Raw genomic sequence first — 21775 nt, forward strand, 5'->3', positions numbered from 1 at the left:
AATTAATTTAAGTGCATTTGTTTACTATTAGAATGATAATTATTTAAAGAAATTTTAATATTTAAACTTTAGAAGTATAGGAATTAAATAGAAGAGACCTCCCTCAGGAAGTATGTTTTAAGACTACGTAGATCCTACTAATGCATTTAGGCAACATTTACAGGTTTCTAAGGGTGTTCAGCCAAATAATTGCACATAATTATCAAGTAAAGCCACATAGTTAAATTATTTGGCATTCTCTGTTTTGTCATTGGAGACACATTTGTGGAATAAAAAGGCCAGCTTTTTTCTCTTACACGTGGCATTTGTCCTATTAGAATGCTGGCATGTTTAATGAGCATAATGAATTTTACATTTCTGCTGTTTATGTTGGCTTAGTCTGGAGGCTGAAAGAAGAATATACTGAAGTGCGGACTTCAGTTTCCAGGAGAAATGTGTACATGGAAAACAGTTTTTCAGGAGCAGGCTTGAAATGATCCCTATACAAACTTACTTCTAGGAAGAAAGAAAGAATCCTTGATAATTTTGCATCAAATCTGGACTCTTGCTGTTTTAATGCTGGTATTATAATGGGATGTTCTTATTATACTGTGTGGAATGTTGTATAATAAAAGAAATGTCCACTGTATGGTTGTATTTTGGGGTCACAATTATGAAGAGATATTTTAAATATTATTTCATAATATTTTGATCAGTCTTTGAATTCACATTTCAGTTTTCATTTGAGATGTGTTTATTCACAGGAGCTCCAGATGGATCAACAAGCAAAGAAACATCTTCAAGAGGAGTTTGATGCTTCCTTAGAAGAAAAGGATCAACTTATTAGTGTGCTGCAAACTCAGGTAAGATACTTTACCCAACAAGTGTTCTTCAGAAGCGCTTTTTTTACTTTTTCATTTTAGCTATCTATTTCCTATAATGCATATCCATGTTTTATTATAATTGCTGTGAAGCTGTAAAGCTTCTTGAGAATTTATGATTATCTGGAAATTAGATGCACCTTTGTGGTAGAGGATACCTCTGCAAAAGTCTCACTCATGTTAAATATGATTGATTTGCACTTAAATTTTGCTAAAGTAATTTTAGCTCAGACATCTGTTAATGTTGATGTCTTGATAATAAAGATATTATGAAGGTATTTATGTGTTTCGCTTAATTGGTCTTTGTTTCTCTACTCATAATGATGGTATTTTTGTTAATTTTAAGCATAATTCTGATTTTTAAAAAATGGTAAATTTAGACAGATTTTCCATTTTCTACTTGCTAATGCCAACTTTATTTAGTTCTCTCTAGTTTTGAAGATTAACACATGATCTGTTTAGAATCTTTGGGGTTTTTTTAACAAAAAGAACATTTTGTTTAGGTGTCGTTGCTGAAACAAAGGTTACAGAATGGTCAAATAGGCACTGAATTGCTTGATCAAAATATGCAATCAGAACCACAAGTTCAAAGTCCAGCAAAAGAAGTCAGTGCAGAAAATATTGTGGAACCAGGAAGCAATGGTATGTATTGTGGCTTTTTCAAGAGCTTGAATTTTGAGAAATAAACTTGCTGTTATTTATGATGGAGTAACAGTATTTAGGGCTGAACATATCATAGTAGGGATATATTTCCTAGAAGGAGACAATTGTTTTGAAAACAATGTGGCAGCTAGAGGACAGGATATCTTAGTATCTAAGATACTAAATTTTTGTAAGAATTCAATTCTGATAGGTCTTTCCTTTGTCAGTATTGATAATAACATTGTAATTATTGCTTTGTTGGTAGGTGTTCTTACTACCCCCACTTAATATGATTAAGAAATTCTACCTCCCATAGGCAAGGACCTATCCCTGGAGTTTAGAGAGGAGACTAGTTGCTAATCTCTGTCTTTTGTTTGTGAGTTTGTGGAGTTTTTTCCCATTGGCTTTATCAGTAGAAAGTAAAAGCAAAGATCAATTTTGATATTCCTGTGATTAAATAACCTAAGTGTTCCCCGCACTGGGAGGTTATTTGAATTAATGGGACTCCCAGTATTGTGTATATTTAATTACTGAGCAGTGCACATCATAATGCTGATACAGAATAAAAGTGTCATTCATTGGTAGCCTTCATAAAAGGGTAGGGTTCAGACAGAGGTGAACATGTATCTTGAAATGATATTTGTTAAGCTGTGTTCAGCAAAAATCTACTATTATTTTTGTATGTACAGATAATATGAAGGATAGATGAGAGATGCTCTTACTTAGTGCCATGATTTTTGTCATCATCATGGCTAGGCTTCGTGAATGAAGATTTGGGAAGGGCTCTACCCACCCTTGCTGCAAGTGCGCTGGTGGCTAAAAAGGCCAATGTGAGATAGACAAGTCCAGTTGCAAAAGGTACAGCAGAAAGGCTTCTTAGGTGGTATATTCTGCAAGATACGATTCTTTCTGCGCTGCCTTTTCTCCTCAAGGGTGATCCTGTGTGCTTTCTCAAAAGCATCAGCAGTGTTATAGATGGTGTGTCTCCAGACCTCTCAATTGGAGGCCAGGGTAGACCAGTTATGATGATCAATATGACCAAGACTGAGATGTTGTTTCAGGGAGTCCTTGTATCTTTTCTTCAGGGCTCCTCTCTTGTGGCAGCCGGTGACAAGTTCACCATAAAGCAGGATCTTAGGGAGGCGGTGGTCCTTCATCCTTGAGACGTGTCCTGCCCAACGCAGCTGTGTTCTCAGCAACATGGCCTTAATACTTGTGACTGCTGCTTGTTCTAGAACAGATGTGTTGGTCACATAATCTGACCAGTGGATGTTTAGGATTGTACGGAGGCAGCGTTGATGGAAGCGTTCTAGGAGTCGCAGGTGGTGGCGGTAGATGATCCATGATTCAGATCCATATAAAAGAGTAGACAGCACTATGGCTCTGTAAACACTGATCTTTGTACTTTTCTTCAAGTGTTTATTTCGCCAAACTCTTTTATGGTGTTTTCCGAAAGCTCTATATGCCTTTGCTAACCTGTTGTCTATCTCTCCATCAATCTTGCCATCCGAGGAGATGAGACTACCTAGGTAATTAAACTGCTGGACTGATTTGAGCTCTGATTGGCCAATGGTGATGTGGGGATGATGGAAGGCTTCCTGAGGAGCAGGGTGATAGAGAACTTCTGTCTTCTTCAGGCTGACTTCCAGACCAAAAAGCTCAGCAGCCTCAACAAAGCAGGATGTTAAACGCTGCAGAACTACTTCTGTGTGGGCGATGAGGGCATTGTCGTCAGCATATAGCAGCTCACAGACAAGATGACTTAAGGTCTTAGTGTGGGCCTTCAGTCGCCTTAGGTTGAATAGGCTTCCATCAGTACGGTATCGAATGTAGATACCATCTTCTTTATTGAGGTCTGCAGTGGCCCTTTGGAGCATCACGCTGAAAAAGATTGTGAATCAGGTTGGTGCAAGAACGCAGCCTTGTTTCACACCACTGTTATTAGAAAGGGCTCAGAAAGTGCATTGCCATATCTGACTTGGCCATGCTGATCCTCATGAAGTGAGATGATCATTTTGAGGAACTTGGGAGGACATCCTAAACGTTCCAAAATCTGCCATAGGCCTTTTCTGCTCACAGTATCGAAAACCTTGGTGAGATCAACAAAGAGACCTTTGTTCTGTTCCCTACACTTCTCTTGCAGTTGTCTGAGAACAAATACCATGTCTGTGGTACTCCTGTTGGCTCTGAAACCACATTGGCTTTCAGGTAGAATTCCTTCTGCTATAGCACGTATTAGTCTGTTCAAAAGTATTCTTGCCAGGATTTTGCCAGCAATGGAGAGCAGAGTAATACCACGGTAATTTGAACAGTCTGATTTAACTCCTTTCTTCTTATACAAAGTGATGATGACTGCATCACAAAGGTCTGATGGTAGTTCACCTGGTTCCCAACAGCGCACCACAAACTCATGAAATTTAGCATGGAGTGCAAGGCCCCCATGTTTCCAGATTTCAGGTGGAATTCCATCAACCCCAGCTGCCCAGTTTTTACCTGCTGTATGGCCTTAAGAGTTTCTCCCAAAGGGGGGGCAATATCCAATTCATTCTTCCCCAGTTGTGTGATGGACTGAATTGTTGAGTCTTGAACTACAGGCTAGTACTGAAGAGAGTCTGAAAGTGTTCAGACCATCGATTCAGAATGGAGATTTTATCTGTGAGAAGCATTTGCCCATCTGCACTGAGTAGAGGGCTTTGGACCTGGTATGCAAGCCCGTATGCTGTTTTCAAGGCCTCATAGAATCCTCTGTGATCACCTGTATCTGCGCATAATTGAATTTTTTCTGCTAGATTGATCCATTGTTCTGGATGTCACAAAGTTTCTGTTGGAGCTTGCTACATGCAAGACGAAAGGCTGCTTTTCTTACATGACAAGAGTGCTTAGTAAATAATGTAAGAATCACGATTCAGGATGTTTCCTGTGCTGGAGTTTGCTTCTGGATTATATTGTATAAGACTTATGGTTGTGAACAGAACCTCTGAATTTATCTGATCCTATTTTCATGCCAAGTAGTCTTGCAGCCTCCAGAGCATCAGAGCAGAAATACACAGTAAAATACTACCCAAATGTGCTAGTTATACAGAGAGATTCAAACTGAAAGAGAGAAGGTTTAGATTATATATTAGGAAAAAACTCTTTATTGTGAGGGTGATGGGACACTGGAACAGGTTACCCAGAGAAGTTGTAGATTCCCTGTCCTTGGAAGTGTTCAAGGACACCCTGGATGGAACTCTGAGCAACCTGGTCTGGTGTAAGGTGTCCCTGCCCATGGTAGGGGGGTTGGAACTAGATGCTCTTTAAGGTCCCTTCCAGCCTAAACCATTCTGTGATTCTACAAGGACAGCTCAGAAAGACACTAAGCATAACCTTTATCCTGCCAAATGTAGTATTGCCAACCTGGATATTTTGGAACTAACATCACACCCAACCCTGAGGAAGCAAGAATCTGTGTGCTTGGCACTTGAGAGATGTGATTTGCTTTGCTTCGCTTCATATTTTTTACTGCATGTACCAATTCTGTTAGTAGCAACAGGCAGGTTTATAAATTATGATGACTTTTTAATTGCATAAAAAACCTTTTTGACTAATAATTTGGTTTTGAAGTCGATAAAGTAACTTGAGTTTTGTAAATTAATGTGGTGTGAAAGAGTGTATTTACAGTTCTGTGTATGTGTAGCATGTTTCTGGCAGTTATAGTAGGAACTAGGAAGTCTTGCAGACTTGACGCAACTTTCTTTAGAGACCCATGAGTCACCCTCATTGTGAATGACGAATCACAGAATCACACTATATTCTGAGTTGGAAGGGACCCACAAGGTTCATCAAGTCCAACTCTTAAGTGAATGACCCATACAGAATGCAGATCTGCATTTTGGAAATAGTGTGCATATGGTGATGTTGGTATGTTGTCTTGTAGAGGATAACGAAGATTCTGTTAAAGCACTGGAAACTCTCAATCAGAGGGTGAAGCGCCAAGAGAACTTGCTGCAACGTTGTAAGGAGATGATTCGGTCACATAAGGAGCGCTGCGCCCAATTAACCAACGAGAAAGAGGCACTTCAAGAACAGTTAGAAGAGAGGCTTCAGGAACTGGAAAAAATGAAGGTGTGGAAAATGGTCTAAACTTTATGTGTAGCTATCAAAATATAGTAAGAACTCCCAATATTTCCAAAATTTATTAATAGGGCAGACCATTAAACAAAATGTCCCTGTACTTTTTTGGAGTTTAAAGTGCACCCACCTGGAATTAACATGCTGAGCAATTACTATTCAAGAGCAGTAAAGTAAGATGTGAAACCTTACTGTATGAATAACTATCAGAATGGCATCAGAAATAAGTAGTTGTGGGAAATTGGGGTGAGGGGAAGACTGGCTTAGCACAGAAAAGACAGAAGATAAAGTGGGAAAAGTGGAACTGGGCTAAACCTTTAAGACATAGTGAAAGAGGCATCAGTTAAGTAAATTAACAGAAAAAACAGAAAGACAGGACAATGGAGATCACTATATAGTGAGCATAAGTGCAGTCCCAAAGCTAATAAATTAATATTTTGCTCAGTTTTCCCTTTAAGGCCATTAACGTTGAGTATGGAGTAAAAGTAAGGTGGATGATAGTAATTGAAACATGAAAATGTGCTAAGTATAGCTGTACTCAACTTTAGTTACGAAGATAAGATTTCTGTCTCTGTCTCTGAGCACTAGCCTGGTTTGAAAAAGCTCTGAAAGACTTGAGTATTTTAAGGACCTTTTCCACAACAAGACCAGTAATGATCATTTATGTTGCATTGCTGAGATCCTCTTATAAGCCAAGATGCAGATAATAGAGCAGGTGCTTTTGGTATGTTTCTTGTTTTACTGTAGCAGCTCAGACCTCCATGTTTGAAGGCTGTAACAAAGCCTTCAGATATCTGAATTATTATAGAAACCATGAGGCAGCTACCACTGGGAGATTTAAAAGTAATTTAAAGCTGCTTACTTCAGTTTCCCTGGATTGTGTTCTGCGTTCTTCCTCCAAGGCATAGTGCAAGGTAAGAGCCAAACCTAAGCTGTTTGTCAACCAACTTCTGGTTGGGGTCTTTTTTTTAGGACCTTCACATGGCTGAGAAGACTAAACTCATTACGCAGCTGCGTGATGCAAAGAATTTGATTGAACAGCTAGAGCAAGACAAGGTAAACAAAACTGTAGATTTTGAGGAAGAAAATGCAAAATATCTTGCTTCTTGGTATTAGAAGCTGTTCTTAGTGATCTGATGGTCTGGTTAATGTTTTAATAAATAATTTAAGCTACCTGAGAATTTAATGGTGTATATATACCACAGGGTATTTTGTCTGTTGGGTTATACTTAATACTGCAAGATGATAATATTTAGGATGAAGCAATTATACTGGATACACTCTTTGATGTCAGCTTTAAAACAAACCAAAAAAAACCCCAAACACAAATAAAGATGAGATACAATTAAATGAATTAGAAAATGACAGTGAAGGAAAAGTAACTGTAGTTTCTACGGAAAATGAAGAGTTTATAATTTTTTTGCTCCTTAAAAGTTTTTTTTTAATCACAGTCTTGGTACTTGGAGTAACTTCTGGTGGTGTAATAATTGATGGGACTAACATTGTATGTGCATGTTCTCCAAGGAGAAGCACAGACTCTACAACGCTTTTATTTTGGGTTTGTTTACAGAATGCATATTTCAAAGAAAAGTGTCTGTATCAGAAGGAGGAAGTTTTTGGATGGTACTTGGTTGCTGGAGTTCTTCTCACCACTAGATAAATTTTTGATACTCTTAAAAATAATCCCTATTCTTACCTCTTTTTGGTTAGCATTTTGTGTTTTCTGACATAGACAAATACCATGGTCTTTGGTCTTGCAGTAATAGACTACAGTTTATTCCTGACAAGGATTGTGTCCTGGCTTGAAATTGTTTCAGCTATATGTTTTATTTATTTGCTAGCTTTTTATCACAAGGACCTTTTCCATAGGGTATGGTAATTGCAGAGACAAAGCGACAAATGCATGAAACGTTGGAAATGAAGGAGGAGGAGATAGCCCAACTGCGTGCTCGGATCAAACAGATAACTACAAAAGGCGAGGAATTAAAGGAACAGAAAGAAAAATCTGAAAGAGCTGGTAAGAAATTCTTGAGATTATTAGTTTTCACATTTAAACATTAGAAAGTGTGGTCTTTTACACTCTTTCATCAGTTGTTATTTGGAATGGATATTAAGAGATGCTCTTTTTCCTAATGTTCTACATATCACCCCTGCTAGCATCATTACTAAATTCACTTCTGGTCAGCAGGATGTTTTTGGCTGGCTTGTGTCAGTTACCGATAAAACTGGAGATTGGAGGGAATCTGCTGAAGGGCAACTGTACTTCTCTGTTTATAGGAAAAAGATTGATAGAGTTTTTTGCTGGTATTACTTCAGAAGAGGAACTTGCAGCTACCCATAAATGGTCGTATAACACCACAGTATTTTACATAGAAGACATAACAGTGTATAAGAATTTGTGAAGAAGTAGAAATAAGTGTTACAACTATAATAAGCATTTTCTTTCAATAATTCTAATGGAAGCATTTCTGATTTCTCTTTAGTGAAACAGCAGTAATGATTCCTTTTGCTTCAGGCTTGGAACATAGCATTTATGTAACTGTTACATGCTGTAGTTTGCTTTTGATGGAAATTAGGTAACATTATTTATGTGTGCTTGCAGTTCTTCTTTTGCTTCAAGTGAAGTTAAACCTTTGTTTTTTGAGCAGTGAAATTGTTTTGTACTGTAATCAAATTCTTTTAGAATAATTTAGTTTGCTCTCATAGGCATGTAGAGGAGCTCACTCTTTTGGCAGAAGCTCGAGTGTTAGTTTGAATAAAATATTATATGTATTTTTCTCTAAAAAGCAATGAGAAGTTCAAACAATTCAGTTTCTAGTGGTGTATTTTATATGTACATAGATTTAGATCAGAACTTACAGTTTTAAAGATTAGTTTGGGTAGATCATTCTGCTGTAATAAAAGCAGCTTGAACATCCATCTTGTGAAAGTAACAAACATTTTAATCATTTCCTCTCCTACCCTTCTAGGTTGTGTGTCTTTTTAGGTCTGGAAATTCATACTTCAGATTCAGTCAGTCCTGCCAGAGTTGTATTTTGTTTAGTACTTGGAGACTAGGAAGCTCCTCTTCATGATTAAAAAAAGAAGCTGAAAACTCTTTTAACAATTCTGTAGATATGAAGTTATTGTCATAGTTGTTTGAAATACAGCATTTTTTGAGGCAGTAGAAACCTCTTAATTATGAAGTAATATCTACACACTCTGCTTAATACAATAGTTTCTTCAAGTTTGCCTAGCCAGAAGCTGAAAATGGGTTAGATATGATGCTGGAAACCTGGAAACCTGACCTATTTTAATGAGAAGTAATTTCATTTAAATGAATAATGTATTGAGTACACCACGCTTTTCTAGGGTGAGATTTGTATGTTAAATGTGCTGGTTTTTAAACAAAATTTTAAAGTACTTTTGGTAGTTTTTATGGTGCATTTATTATGAGTGCATTTATTATTATTATGAGTGCATTTATTTTTGTACTCTATTAAGCATGCATATATAAATGTTGGAACCCTTGGAAAATCAGTTAACACTACGTCAAAGACAGAATTGTAAGGTGACCTTACTAGATTTTTCTGTTACGTCCTTAGCTGAATGCATTCAAAAAATGTTGTGATGGACAACGAAAGCGTAGTTCACTACAGTTGAACTAAATTGTTCAGATGGTTTAGAAAGTCACCATGCATATTGGGACAGCCTGAAATTGCTTCTAGGTCACAACCTTTGAGTTGAACTGGTTTTGTGAATTTGGTGATTTCATGTATTTGAGGTCAACATTTAAAGTTCTGGTTTATTGCTAGTACATCTGAGATGACTTTCACAGAATCACAGAGTGGCTAAGTTTGGAAGGGACCACAGTGGGTCATCTGGTCTGACCTCCCTGCTCAAGCAAGGGTCATCCTACAGCACTTGGCACAGAATTGCATCTGGACCGTTAGATTCTAGACTTCTTTTCCTATATGATGATTTAGTGAAAAAATTATTTCAGGAAATGAAGTACAAATGTTAATTTCATTTATGTTTTAGCGAAATTAGGCTTAGCATGATACATTTATACTTGAAATTTAATTTTGTAGTGCTGTATTGGAGTGGTATAGTTTTCCACATCATCTTTTTAACTTGCCTAGTGTTATGTGTCTGGCATTTTTCCTTTCCAGTGACCTTAGTGAATTGCTCCAGTGTTTGATTAATGTGAATGCATTTTTGTGTAATGAAATAGCAAAATGATATGTATGCTTATTTTTTGCCGTGTTTTGTAAACTCGTAACTTGGTCTCCCCAGTTGAAGATAATTTTTTTTTTAGTTAAAGGTACATTATGTTAAAATCTCACAGAACATCTTGTTTTTTGTGCATCCACACATGCCAATAAGTGAATCATGGTGCCTTTCCCAAGCCTTGTATGAACAGGACTGGGGTAAGGGCTCTGTTTTCTTACATCACACATTGGGTGCTTGAACTGGGCTCTAAAAAGTAAATTCTGTGCTTCTCAGGCATTTCTACTTGAAGTAACTGCAACTCATTTTTTTTCAACAAAGCTCTTTTTAGTATTTGTAAATTTACTGGTACTGTTTCTTCTGAGATTACCTGACGTAAATCCTTTCTGATTTCTCAGGATGCAGGTTATGGACTTTCTTGTATTCTGTTCAGTGAACAAAGTCTTTAGAAAGCAAATGCTATTCTTTGTAGGCATTTCTTTTGTAAGCTTAATTAACATATGCTTTGAACCTTTCTACAGAGAAAAAAAAGCTTGGACTGTGCATTTAAATCCTGCCTAGATGCACAAATCAGCTGTAGGAAATTAATTTGACCTTTGTTTCTCAAGATTTGGACAAGATATCTAAGCCCTTTGCCAGTGCTTTCTTCACAATTTTTAGCACTAGATGGCGCTGTAGTTGAAGATAAGAGGTCTGCGGCGCTGGGCAAGGAAGCGAGAAGTCTGTGGAGCACAGACTGATACTTCACTGGGTAGGATAGGCAAGGCGAAGGGAACCGAGACTGGTACTTTGGAGTGGCGTAGGTAAAGCAGTCAGTTCTCCAGCACACATTTTATAAGAATCAGTTTTGCAACCTTGCACTCCTTAAACTCTGCTCAGGCTCATTTTTTTTTTATTTACTTAGTGCACTGGAAGGTTTCCAGTTTGTCTGGCTTGGTCATGTGAATGGGGTTTTGCAAGATTCACCTGAGACTCTGTTGGTGTGCTTGTTACTGTTTCTAATTTGCTAATATGCCTTTGTAAGACTTCATTCAACCAGTCCTTGATTGGAAGACCTTCCCTCAACAAAGCTCTGCATGTTGGAGAAGAACACTGGGCAGTGCCTTTACTCTCTGCATTCAGAATAGATGTATTTAAATAAAAACAAGGACTTTATTCCAGGTTTTTATACGTGGTAGAATTAAAATCTCCCACAGATTAAAAATAACAATAATAATGGAGACAATATTCTGTCTACTTGATTATAGTTTAGCCCTCTGCTGTTTTGAAACTTGGTTGTGTCAGGCTACACTAGAATTAACTACTTTCAATAAAAATGTTCTGTTTTGCTTAAGTGCCAGAAGTGCCTGAGATGCATATGATTCAACTTTTAGAGAGCTAAGTGTGTTTTTGTGAAGTGTTGCTTCTTTGTGCATTCATATCCTCTTGGCTTTTTATCCATCAGCTTCTGTCTAGCTTTTGTATTAGCATCCTGCTTGTGATTATGGTGATGCAGCTGTTGTTCTGCATGTTGCTCAGCAATTTCATATCAGTAGTCAATCCTAGTGTGAACCTGGACCTTCTCTTTGGCAGATTTGTGGGCTGTGGAAAATGCATTCTCTTTCCTTTTGCAGAAGTAACAGTTTCTCAAATGGAAGGAAAGTACATAGTGCTCAGAAAAAGAATCAGAAAATGTGCATGGAAAAGTGAAATAACTTAATCTTGTACTTGCAGGCTTTAGTTTCAAACTACACTTTGTAAAGGTCTGTAGGGTGATTTGCCTTTTTTTTTTTTTTAAGACATTTATGGTGCTGTAATACTGAAGGACTTGACCAGTTTTTCCTGGCTGTGCCTGCTTTTGTTAGGACTGAGAGGAGTGTCAGGGAAGTCAGTACCATTCTCCAAACACAGTTTTTGCAGACCGTGTTCGTAATTGAGTTGTACCCAGGGTAGCAAGGAGGGAGGACTTGAGTCCTGTGGGTTGCAGGTGGCAAATGCCTTGAGGATTGTGAAGAACTGTATAACATTAGGAGCTATAAGCCTAGTGCATGCTTGTAATATATTTTAGATTGTTTTCCTGTTTGAAATAATTTCTAGCGCTCTTAATTTTTTGTAATAGTTTTAGTATTTAAGCAGAACCAAGAGTGAAAAAGTGGATACAATGGTGTGCTTTGGTATTTCCAGTCAGTAACCGCTCTGTTTTGCCCTAAAGCATGATTGTTTCTGTGAGTAGTCAGAAAAAGGCTTCCTTAAAAAACAGAAGAAAATTCTGCAAAAGATCAGATTTGTGTGAATGCAGTTTTATGAAATTAAGTTACTTGAAAACATATTTGCAACATTGCCTTAAGAGTACAGATTGTGGTTCAAATCTTCAGTCTTAAATGTTATCAAAAGATGTGGAATGGAAATTATTATCCACTTCTCAAACTCATACCTGAATGTTATTAAATATACTTTAAAAAAAGCAAGTATTGCAAGAATTCCTGTGAATGCCTGCCAAGTAACGGTGAATCAAAGACACTAGAGATGTGCATGTCTATTAAAATTTTCTTTTGGGAATAGAACTAAGTGGAAGAAAGCTTATCATAGTTAATTACACTTAAAAATTTATTTTGTTCTCTCTCCTCCCAAACTAGAATCCAAGTAGTCCATGGTATAGTAGAAAAATATACTTTTAGGAGGTTGTGCTCTGATAAATTACAGTCTTGATATTGGCACTGTGATTTTGAGTTTTATAGAGATGCTTTGCCAAAATTCTGTTATGCAAAGTATTAGCGATATAGTGGAGTGTTCTGACACGAAATTTTTTTAATATGCAGCAGGGGGTTTCCATATTCGTGATCCATTCAGGAAAAGAGATTTCCCTAATAGTGATCAAGCTCTAGTCTTGTGTAGTTCTCTATAGCTTCTTACATCAGTTTTAGTGAGGAACTCAAATACTGGTATTGAGTAATAGTAATAAACCGGCTCATAATACAGGGATTTATTTTCTTTTTATATCTAACTTATCATTTAGGAAGTGGATAAAATATGTTAGGATACATCTCCTTAGCATGGGATGAAGATGGGGAATTAATGCTTTTGATTTGTAAATTAAAATGGATTCAGTGGATTCATGCATCTTACACGGGTGTAAATAAATTTCATCACTGCAACTTTAGTGTTCTTTTGAAACACAGCTGTTCAAGTTTTCTGGGAGCAATTTTTTTTTAATTGCATTTTATTTTTGAAGTTTAGAAGCACAAGACAGTCTTCTCAACACTCAAGCATTTTTCCAATGTTTCTGAATTGCACTGATAGTAGTGTACATTAAATATAAGTAGTGAAAAAATGAAATTAGCGAAGCCATCTCTGTGGACTCTATGAAACCCACAGTTAAAGAGAAGATTCTTTAGGTTTTACAGTTTATAGTTAACACCTCTTAAGTAAATAAAGTATTACGTTTGAGTGTTCTATTTAGGAAGATCTCTTTCATTATTCACTAAAAACTGACTTGTGTAGTAGTCATTCTTGGTTTATGTTTCTGTCTGCTTTACTGGAAGAACAACTTGTGAATTGCCTTTTCTTTGTGCAGCTGTTTTCCTCTTTTTCAAAGTTATTCAGCAAATATAGGCAGAAGAGGAGCCATAGTTCATTCACTTATATGGTTTATTTATTTTATAGTGATTTTAGGGGAGGAAATAGAAGCTACAGGATGTATTAGAAGACATTCACAGCTATTTGTCTGTTCTCTTTTTTTCCTAGATAATAAACACGTGAATTCTTGATGGATTCCTAAGTTCATTCTTCTCTTACTTATGTAATTCTTCTATCAAAGGACATAGGTATTTCTTGACTATCATACACTTCTTTTTCTTGGCAGCTTTTGAAGAGCTTGAAAAGGCTCTAAGTATTGCCCAAAAGACAGAGGAAGCCCGGAAAAAACTGCAGACAGAAATGGATGAAAAAATTAAAGCGATAGAAAAGGCAAGTGAAGAAGAGAGGTTAAATCTTCAACGGGAATTAACCAGAGTGAAACAAGAGGTGGTTGAGATTATGAAGGTAAAAGCTTAATTAAATTAATCTCTAGTTGTAAAATACATCAGTATATCAGAGCTTTGTTATAATTTTGCTGTTTAATAAAATCTATAAAAATTATTTTCTATGATTAATGATTTACTTAAAGCAAAATAGAAAACTCCTCATAGACTTTTTTTCCTCTAACAATTTAAAATCAGTACATCAGTGGCATGTAAAAAAGAACAGTATGACTCTTTGTTTCACAGTGTTTATTAAAATTATTTATTAGAGGTACATTTCAGACTTTAAAGGGAGTCAAGAAGAAGAAATTAATGGTGGTAAGGTCATGCATCTCCACCAAGATTTTGGGTTTCAATACTAAGATCTTTTAATCATTATCCTAGCTGAGTATGTGTAAATGTTTAAGAACTTGTTGCCTGATTGTTTGCTGGTGTAAGAATTGCTAAAATTTACTTCATCTGGTGTATTCAGGTCAGAATTGCAGGGGTACTGCACATGCATTGCAAAGCTGTAAATTTGAACACCTTTAAGTTACAGTTCTTTTGTTGACATTTGTAATGGTATTAATTTTTCTAAGAGAATACTCTGATCCTTTAGGAGGATGACTGACGTGCTTTACATTATTCTTAAATAAAGCACATATAGTAGGCAACTGTCTTCAAAGAGTATCACTACTTGACTTTGTGGATCATGAAATAACAAGAATACAGGGAAAGCTGCAGAAAGAAGTTCCTTGTCCAATGTTTGAATTGAAAATACTGTTTGCCTTGGTAGAAGAGTCTTTAGAAAATGTGACATTCCTTTTAGTAGTACTGTGAAAAACTTGAGAAGGGAAGATGGATAACTTCAAGCCTGAAAATAAGAGCTATCAGGGCTTAGTATTAACTCGTTACTTATTCAAAGGGAGTAAAGAGATGATTCTGGTTTCTTCTCTCTGTTGCACTGCTTTTCTTATTAAGAAATTATACAAAGTGTTTTGTTATTTAATATTTGAAATGAGTTTTTTCTGACTTTGATTCACAGAAGTCTTCAGAGGAACGAGTTGCTGAACTAGAAAAAATCCATAAAAAAGAAATGGCTACCAAAGATCAGGAGCTAAATGAGAGATTACAGGCACAAGAAAAGGTGTTCCAGGAGAAGATGAAGGCAGCTCTTGTAAGTAAACCTAAAATGCGTAGAAAGACATTTCTCTAAGTGTGAGTTGGGATTAGAAGTCTTGATCTGACACTATTCCATAGTGAGAGTCCTTCTGTGCTCAAGGATAGGAGTTTTCTCCAAAACTCAAATAGCTCAGAGACTTCAGCAACATGAAAAGAAAGCAGCTGCAGTGATCCAGACTGAATAATGATAACTTATTACTATCAATGCTCACTAACAGCTGCGTCTTTTGGAAATGGTTTCGTTTTTTGAAAATTTTATTTAGACTTGTTTTTTTAATTTCTTCCTCTGAATCACTGGTAATTAGCCACGGCAGCCTAGAGTAAAAGATGTACAAGAAATGAGGCTGTTATTTGAAAAGCGTTGGTATGGTTATGTTTGGTTGCGTTATGTGAACAGGGTTAACTATTCATAGCATCAGATCTCAGAAAAAGAATTTTCTTCTAGGTCAGGTTGGGAGGAATCACTGGAATTCTTTGCTCTTTTTTGCAAAGCTATAATCTACTTCAGATCATCGTGTAATTTTACCTAGCAAATACTAGATTGGTTTTTATGCCACTCCATGATGGATGGTGACTGTAACTGAGGTCCTTTCCTGACTATATTTTTCTACCTGTTTCTCAGATTATTTTCTTAATTATAAGGAACAGAGGCTTAAAATTGCATTAACAGTGGAATCGAAGGAGAACAGACCTTTATTCCTTTAAGATGTTATTCTCAATTAATAGTGGTAAACAAACTAAAATGAAACGCTGGGATGCATTATGTTTTTAATGCAAAGAGAAATAGAAGACAAATGGTTCCCAAGAAGAGAAAATGCAAGTGATTTATTACAATTCTGTTTTCACACATGAAAACAAACTCTCTGTGTGTGTGTGTAGAAAATAAAGGTGATTAGTGTACTCCTGTTAACTGATTTGAAAATATCCTATCATAATGTTTTTGAAGGTGTGATGACTGTATTTATAGTTTATTGTTTTAGTTGTATTTCTTCATGCAGGAAAAAAATCAGAGTGAGTGCTTAAAAACCCTTCAAGAGCAAGAACAGCAAGAATCCCTAGCCTTAGAAGAATTAGAGCTGCAGAAGAAAGCCATACAGTCTGAGTGTGACAAGAAAGTTCAGAAGATGCATCAAGAAGTAGAGACTTTTAGAACTGTGAGTAAAGATTCCAAAAGAGTAAACGTTTACAAGTAGTCCTTTCACTGTGTGCTTAACTGTGACAGGTTTACAAATAGAGGGCGGGTTTGTTGTGATTGGGTCGTTTTAATCCCAAAATGCTTCTTGTGGGATTAAAGCGACAGAAATGTAACGTATTGCTATGGTATGCTGCGGCTCCTAGCCCTTTACTAGATAAGATGGCAAAATATAGAAATACATTCACTTTATATCATGGCATGAGATATGAATTTGTATCCATCTACATAATTTTTATGTATGTAATGCAGAAGTTAAACTTCAGCCTGTTTAATTTCTGGGTACTGCTACTTTAAAAACACTTAAAAGGATACTTTAGGAAATAAAAATTCTACTTCAATTTTTCAAGTATCTTCTGCTTTATGTAATGGGTAAGATTGTATTATCTGCTAATGCAAGTTTGTACATTATTCCACCACTCCCAAGTATTAGTTTGGAAGTTTTGCTTATAGAAGCATTTCAACTTTACAGCACCATTTCCACATGAGGTGGAATTCAGATAACTCAGTAGATAGGTACAAAACTCCTTAGTGCTACCATAGATTCCCAGTATCTTTCATCTTATTTGTTGGTACTTTAGCTTAAGAAGAAAATCCAAACATATCTCTCATAAATATCACATGACTTATTTTATTTGAATTAGTTACATTCTTTTCACACTTCATTTTCACTGCAGTGAAATAGAAAGTTTTTTATTAAATAACTAACTCTGTTTCATAGAAGCAAAGGTGAGAACAAACTAGATGAATGAAAGGCTTATAAAAATAGTTGATATTCAGTAAAATAATGAAATAAGTGACTTGTAATAATCTCAGCCTGGTAAGATTTTTAAAAATTTAATTGAATTGTTACCTTTTGAATATTCATATTCTTTTAAAACTATATTCTTTAACAGAGGATTCTTGAACTGGAGAGCTCTCTTGCAAAGTATTCGCAAGGTGACAGAAAGCAGTCAGAGGAATTAAGTACTCTCATAGAGTCTGAAAAAAAGCAGCACAGTAAGGAAATCAATGATATGGTTGAAAAACACAATAAAGAATTGGAGAATGTGAAACAGCAGCAAGAAAGTCTTTGGACAGAAAAACTTGAAATTTTAAAGCAACAACAAATAACTGAAATAGAAAAAATAAGAGAGAAACAACAACAAGAGATAGATACCATTTTGAAAGAAAAGGAAACAGTTTTCTATGCACACATAGAAGAGATGAATGAAAAAACATTAGAAAAACTTGATGTGAAACAAACAGAACTAGAAGCACTGTCTTCTGAGCTATCAGAAGCACTAAAAATACGTCATGATTTAGAACAAGAGCTCTCAGAACTAAATAGTAAAGTGTGTGAAGCAAAGCAAGAATTGGAAGGAAAGTTGGAAGAAGAGAGGAAACGGCACAATGAAGTGATTGAAAAAATGTTAAGAGAGCATGAAATGTCTATTCAAAGTGTTGAGAAAGTGCTCAAAGAGGAACTCAACACGCTCAAGCAATCCCTGGAGGAGAAAGAAAGGCGTTTGGAAGAATTAAAAGCACATGAACAGAAACTAAAGGAATCTGCAGAAAGATCTGAAGCTGAACTTGTCCAAGTGTCTGCAAAGCTAGAGGAGCAAAGCAACGAAAAAGTAACCTCTCTAACACAACAGTATGAATGTCAACTGAAGGATCTACAAAGAAAGGTTGATGAGATGAAGAGAAGTCTAACTGAGAAGGAAAATGAAATTGAGCACATGAAGAAATTACAGAACAACCAAGTGGAAGAACTTAAGCAGAAACTGTTAGCCACAGAGGAGAAAATTAGTGTTTTACAAGGAGAGTATGAAAATAAACTGAAATGTCAGGAAAAGAAAATGGAAAAAATGAAGCAGAAATCTAAAGATATGCAGGAAACTTTCAAAAAGAAACTTGCTGAGCAGGAAGCTAAACTAAAAAATGAGCTTGAAAACAAGCAGTTGGAGTTCAGTCAGAAAGAGAGTGAATTCAATGCTAAAATGTTGGAAATGGCACATGCCAGCTCAACTGGAATGTTGAATGAAGCTGTGTCAAAACTTGAATCTAATCAGAAAGAGCAACTAGAGAGTCTTGCTGAGGATCATAAGAGGAATTTGGAAGAAATTATCCAAAGTTGGGAAAAGAAACTTAATCAGCAGGTTGAAGAGCTCCAGGAAAAACATGATATGGAACTGCAAGAGAAAGAGCAGGAAGTTGGAGACCTGAAACAGAAGCTTGCCGTCTTCACTGCTGAAAAGGAGGACTCCAGAATAGAAATAACCCAACTGAAGGAAGAGCAAGTGAAAAGGGAGGAGTGCCTGAAGGAATTGCAAGAACAGCTAAGGCAGTCAGTGGCTAGGGTGAACAGTTTGTCAGATACAGAAAGTGACCTGAAAACACAGTTGAGAATATTGGAGGATGATCTTAAACAGTCCTTGGAAGAGCAGACAAAACTTCAGGAGCAACTCAGTAAACAAAAAGCAGTTGAAGAGAAGGACAAAGCTAAAATTACTGAGCTGGCTGATAGACTGAAAACTCTTGAAGAGCAACTCCAAACTGTGCAATCTTCTCAGTATAAAGATCATAAAAATTATGAGAAAAAAATAGAGGCGATTCAGCTAAAAGAAACTGAATTTAAAAGGTTGTCAGGAGAACTTACAGCCCAGTTAGATGCTTATTGGAAAAATGTTGAAGCTTCATTGCAAACAAAAGGCAATGAATTAATTGAAAAATGTAATGAAAAAATTAGCATAGTAACATGCAAAATTGCAGACTGTGAGCGCCAAACTGCAAAAGTTAAAGAAGCAGTATTAATCAAAACAAGTAAGATAACTGAACTAGAAGCTCAACTTAGAGAAATAACAGAGCATCATTCTGCTGCTACTACTTCTTTACAAAAGTCAATGCAGGTGCTGCAAGAGAAGGACAATTTAATTATGTCCATGAGAGCTGACATTGAAAGACTTGTAACAGAAAAGGAACAATTGCAGAAAGAGGGTGGGCATCAGCAGCAAGCAGCATCAGAGAAAGAAACTTGCATAACACAGCTGAGGAAAGAGTTATCTGAAAATATCAATGCTGTTACATTAATGAGGGAGGAACTCCAGGAGAAACAATCTGAAGTGTCTGCTCTCAACAAAACAATTAATGACCTTAATGTTAGGCTTGAGAGCACAGTAAGTTTAACAGAGAAGGAAGCAGCCATTTCTCTGTTAAGCAAGCAACATCAAGAGGATCAGTTGCAGTTGTTAAACCAGATACAAGAGTTATCATCCAGAGTTGAGATGCTGAGTCAAGAAAAAGCATCAGCCCTTGATTGCATGGCCCAGCTGTCAGAGTGGAAGATGAAAGCACAAACCAGGCTTACACAAAATGATGATACTATTAAAGATTTGCAGAGCAAACTTGAATTAAGCAATACTGCAACCAGTAAAAAAGATGAAGAGCTAAATAAACTGAAGGAGCAGCTGGCTAAACAAACCAAGAATCTCGATAGTTTAAAAAGTGAATTGGAACAAAAGCAAAACAGGAAGGAAAAACAAGAAAGTGAGTTAACCTCAAAATTAAAAAAACAAGCAGCAAAAATTGCTGAACTAGAAAAACACATTGCTCAGAAAACTTCAGAAAATGATTCCTTGGTGGAGGAACTTAAAAAGTGTAATGAACAAAAAGACACAGAGAAAAAAGAGATAGCTTGGCAACTCCAGCAGGCAGAGAAGGTGGCTTTTGAAAAAGACAATAGGTTTAAGAAGGCTGAAGAAAAAGTGCTTAATCTTGAGAAGCAAATAGAGTCACTGAAAGCTGATTTTGAAGCAAAGGAGAGGGAATTTGATCAAATGAAGTCAGTGATGCTTAAAAGCAAAGAGGAAGAACTGAAAGAATTAGAAGAGAGACTGAATGTAGAGAACAGCACTAAGCTGGCAGATTTGAAGAAGAAGGCAGAGCAAAAAATAGGTTCTATTAGAAAGCAATTAATGTCTCAGATGGAAGAAAAGGAACAGAAATTTAAGCAAGATAGAGAGGATCAGTTAAGAGAGTTGAAACAGAAAATGCAGGAGAGAGAAGCCAAAATCGAGTCCTTAGAAGAAAAAATTAAGTCAACAAGAGATTCCACAGAATTAGAGAAGGAAATGCTAGAAAAACTAGAGAGTGTAAAAGCTGCTGTAGAACAAGAAAAAAATAACATGCTTGAGAGTATCCAACAGACATACGAAGAGAAAATGCATGTGTTACAGAAGGGCTTAACTGAAAAAGATGAATTATTGCAGAAGTATGAGAAAGAACAACGAGAGAGTAATGACTCTCATCTAGAACTTCAAAACAAACAGAAAGAACTCCTTAAAAAACTAGAATATGTTGAGAAGAGCCATCAGGAAGAGCAGGGTAAGACCGAAAGCCTCAGGAAGGAACTTCAGGAGCAAAGCAAAAAATACTTACTGTTAGCAGATGAGCATGCTTGTTGTGGTGGTGATTTAGCAAAAAGTAGGGAAGAATTGAAAGGTAAAGAACAAAAACACCTTGATATGGAGAATATAATTGGAGATTTCCAGAAAAAATTGCAGGAAAAGGAGGCAGTCAGTCAGTCTTTAGAACAGAAGATAAAAGAGTTAGAAAATAATCTAGTGAAGAAAAATGAAGTGCATAAGATTGAGATGGAAGATACAAGTTTAAGATATGAAGAAAAGCTAAAATGTTTACAGCAACAGTTGGATGAAAGAAATGATAGTCTGAAAGCTTTTGAGGAAAATGCTGAAGAAAAGGCTAAATCTGTTTTGGAGCTGCAGAAATTACTAAGTGATATGCAGAACCAGCAGAAGGACTTACAGACTAAACTGGAAGAGACTGAAAGGGAGAAACAGAAACTACATGAAGAGGTTAATAATCTTCAAAAAGACTTACGTACTTTGCGAAAAGAACATCAGCAAGAGCTTGATATAGTAAAGAAGGAGTCCTTAGAAGAAATGGAGCAGAAAATCAGGTATACTCTTTGCTCCTGTTTATGTTACCATTTCTGTACTTTAACCACTAAAACCTCAAGAATACTTTTCTAAAACTCAGTTTCTAATGAGGAAATAATGGCTGGTAATTTTCTGTCATTTTTCTAAAATAGATAAACAGAAAGAAAAGAAGTCTGACTTTCGCCAGAGTAATACTGCTTCTGATCTCTTTCAGTGATGGTCATTTTCAGCATTGCCAAAGCAGTAAATATAATTCTATTTTTCTCAAAAAGGAAGTGAAATTTAAAACTTAGTACTGAGAGCTTCATGTTCAGATGTTATCAAGAACTGTCCATATGTACTGTGCAAAATGTGGTGTAATGCTCAGCACTCTTAATAGTTTCTCAAGCAACAAATTCCCTAAAAATTCTACTTTTTATGGCACATTCTTTGCTTCCAGATCTTCAACTCCATATCTTTTGAAAGGGTTCAATTCTGGGTTGTTTTTAAATGAAACACCTACTCTTTCCAGGTAAAATAAATAGGGGGGGGGGAACAAAATTCTCACAGAATTCATATAATTCAAAACCATCCCATTTTAAAGTAGTTTTGGAGAAACTCCCACATCTCTGACCTTGCTAAACTGTTCTTGCACACTTGTTAAACATTTTATTTCCTCACTGT

The 21775-nt window shown here is 36.2% G+C and overlaps 1 protein-coding gene across 7 annotated transcripts in view; it reads left to right on the forward strand.

Annotated features, from left to right (window-relative positions):
• GOLGA4 (golgin A4) overlaps positions 1-21775 on the forward strand; it is a 72535-nt gene that overhangs the window by 29030 nt on the left and 21730 nt on the right. For 6 of the 7 annotated variants that reach the window (XM_039384429.1, XM_039384426.1, XM_039384424.1 and 3 more), the window contains 9 exons: positions 744-842; positions 1364-1502; positions 5419-5606; positions 6585-6668; positions 7482-7629; positions 13663-13841; positions 14844-14975; positions 15979-16134; positions 17069-21132. In XM_039384429.1, the coding sequence (XP_039240363.1) occupies positions 744-842; positions 1364-1502; positions 5419-5606; positions 6585-6668; positions 7482-7629; positions 13663-13841; positions 14844-14975; positions 15979-16134; positions 17069-21132 (5189 nt within the window). Of the gene's footprint in view, positions 1-743; positions 843-1363; positions 1503-5418; positions 5607-6584; positions 6669-7453; positions 7630-13662; positions 13842-14843; positions 14976-15978; positions 16135-17068; positions 21133-21775 lie in introns of those variants that run through there. The other variant, XM_039384430.1, reaches the window with a different exon arrangement.

This window comes from Pipra filicauda, unplaced genomic scaffold (genome assembly GCF_003945595.2).
Source record: "Pipra filicauda isolate LSUMZ 115617 unplaced genomic scaffold, ASM394559v2 scaffold353_size752799_pilon, whole genome shotgun sequence".
In the NCBI taxonomy this organism is placed as follows: Eukaryota; Metazoa; Chordata; class Aves; order Passeriformes; family Pipridae; genus Pipra; species Pipra filicauda.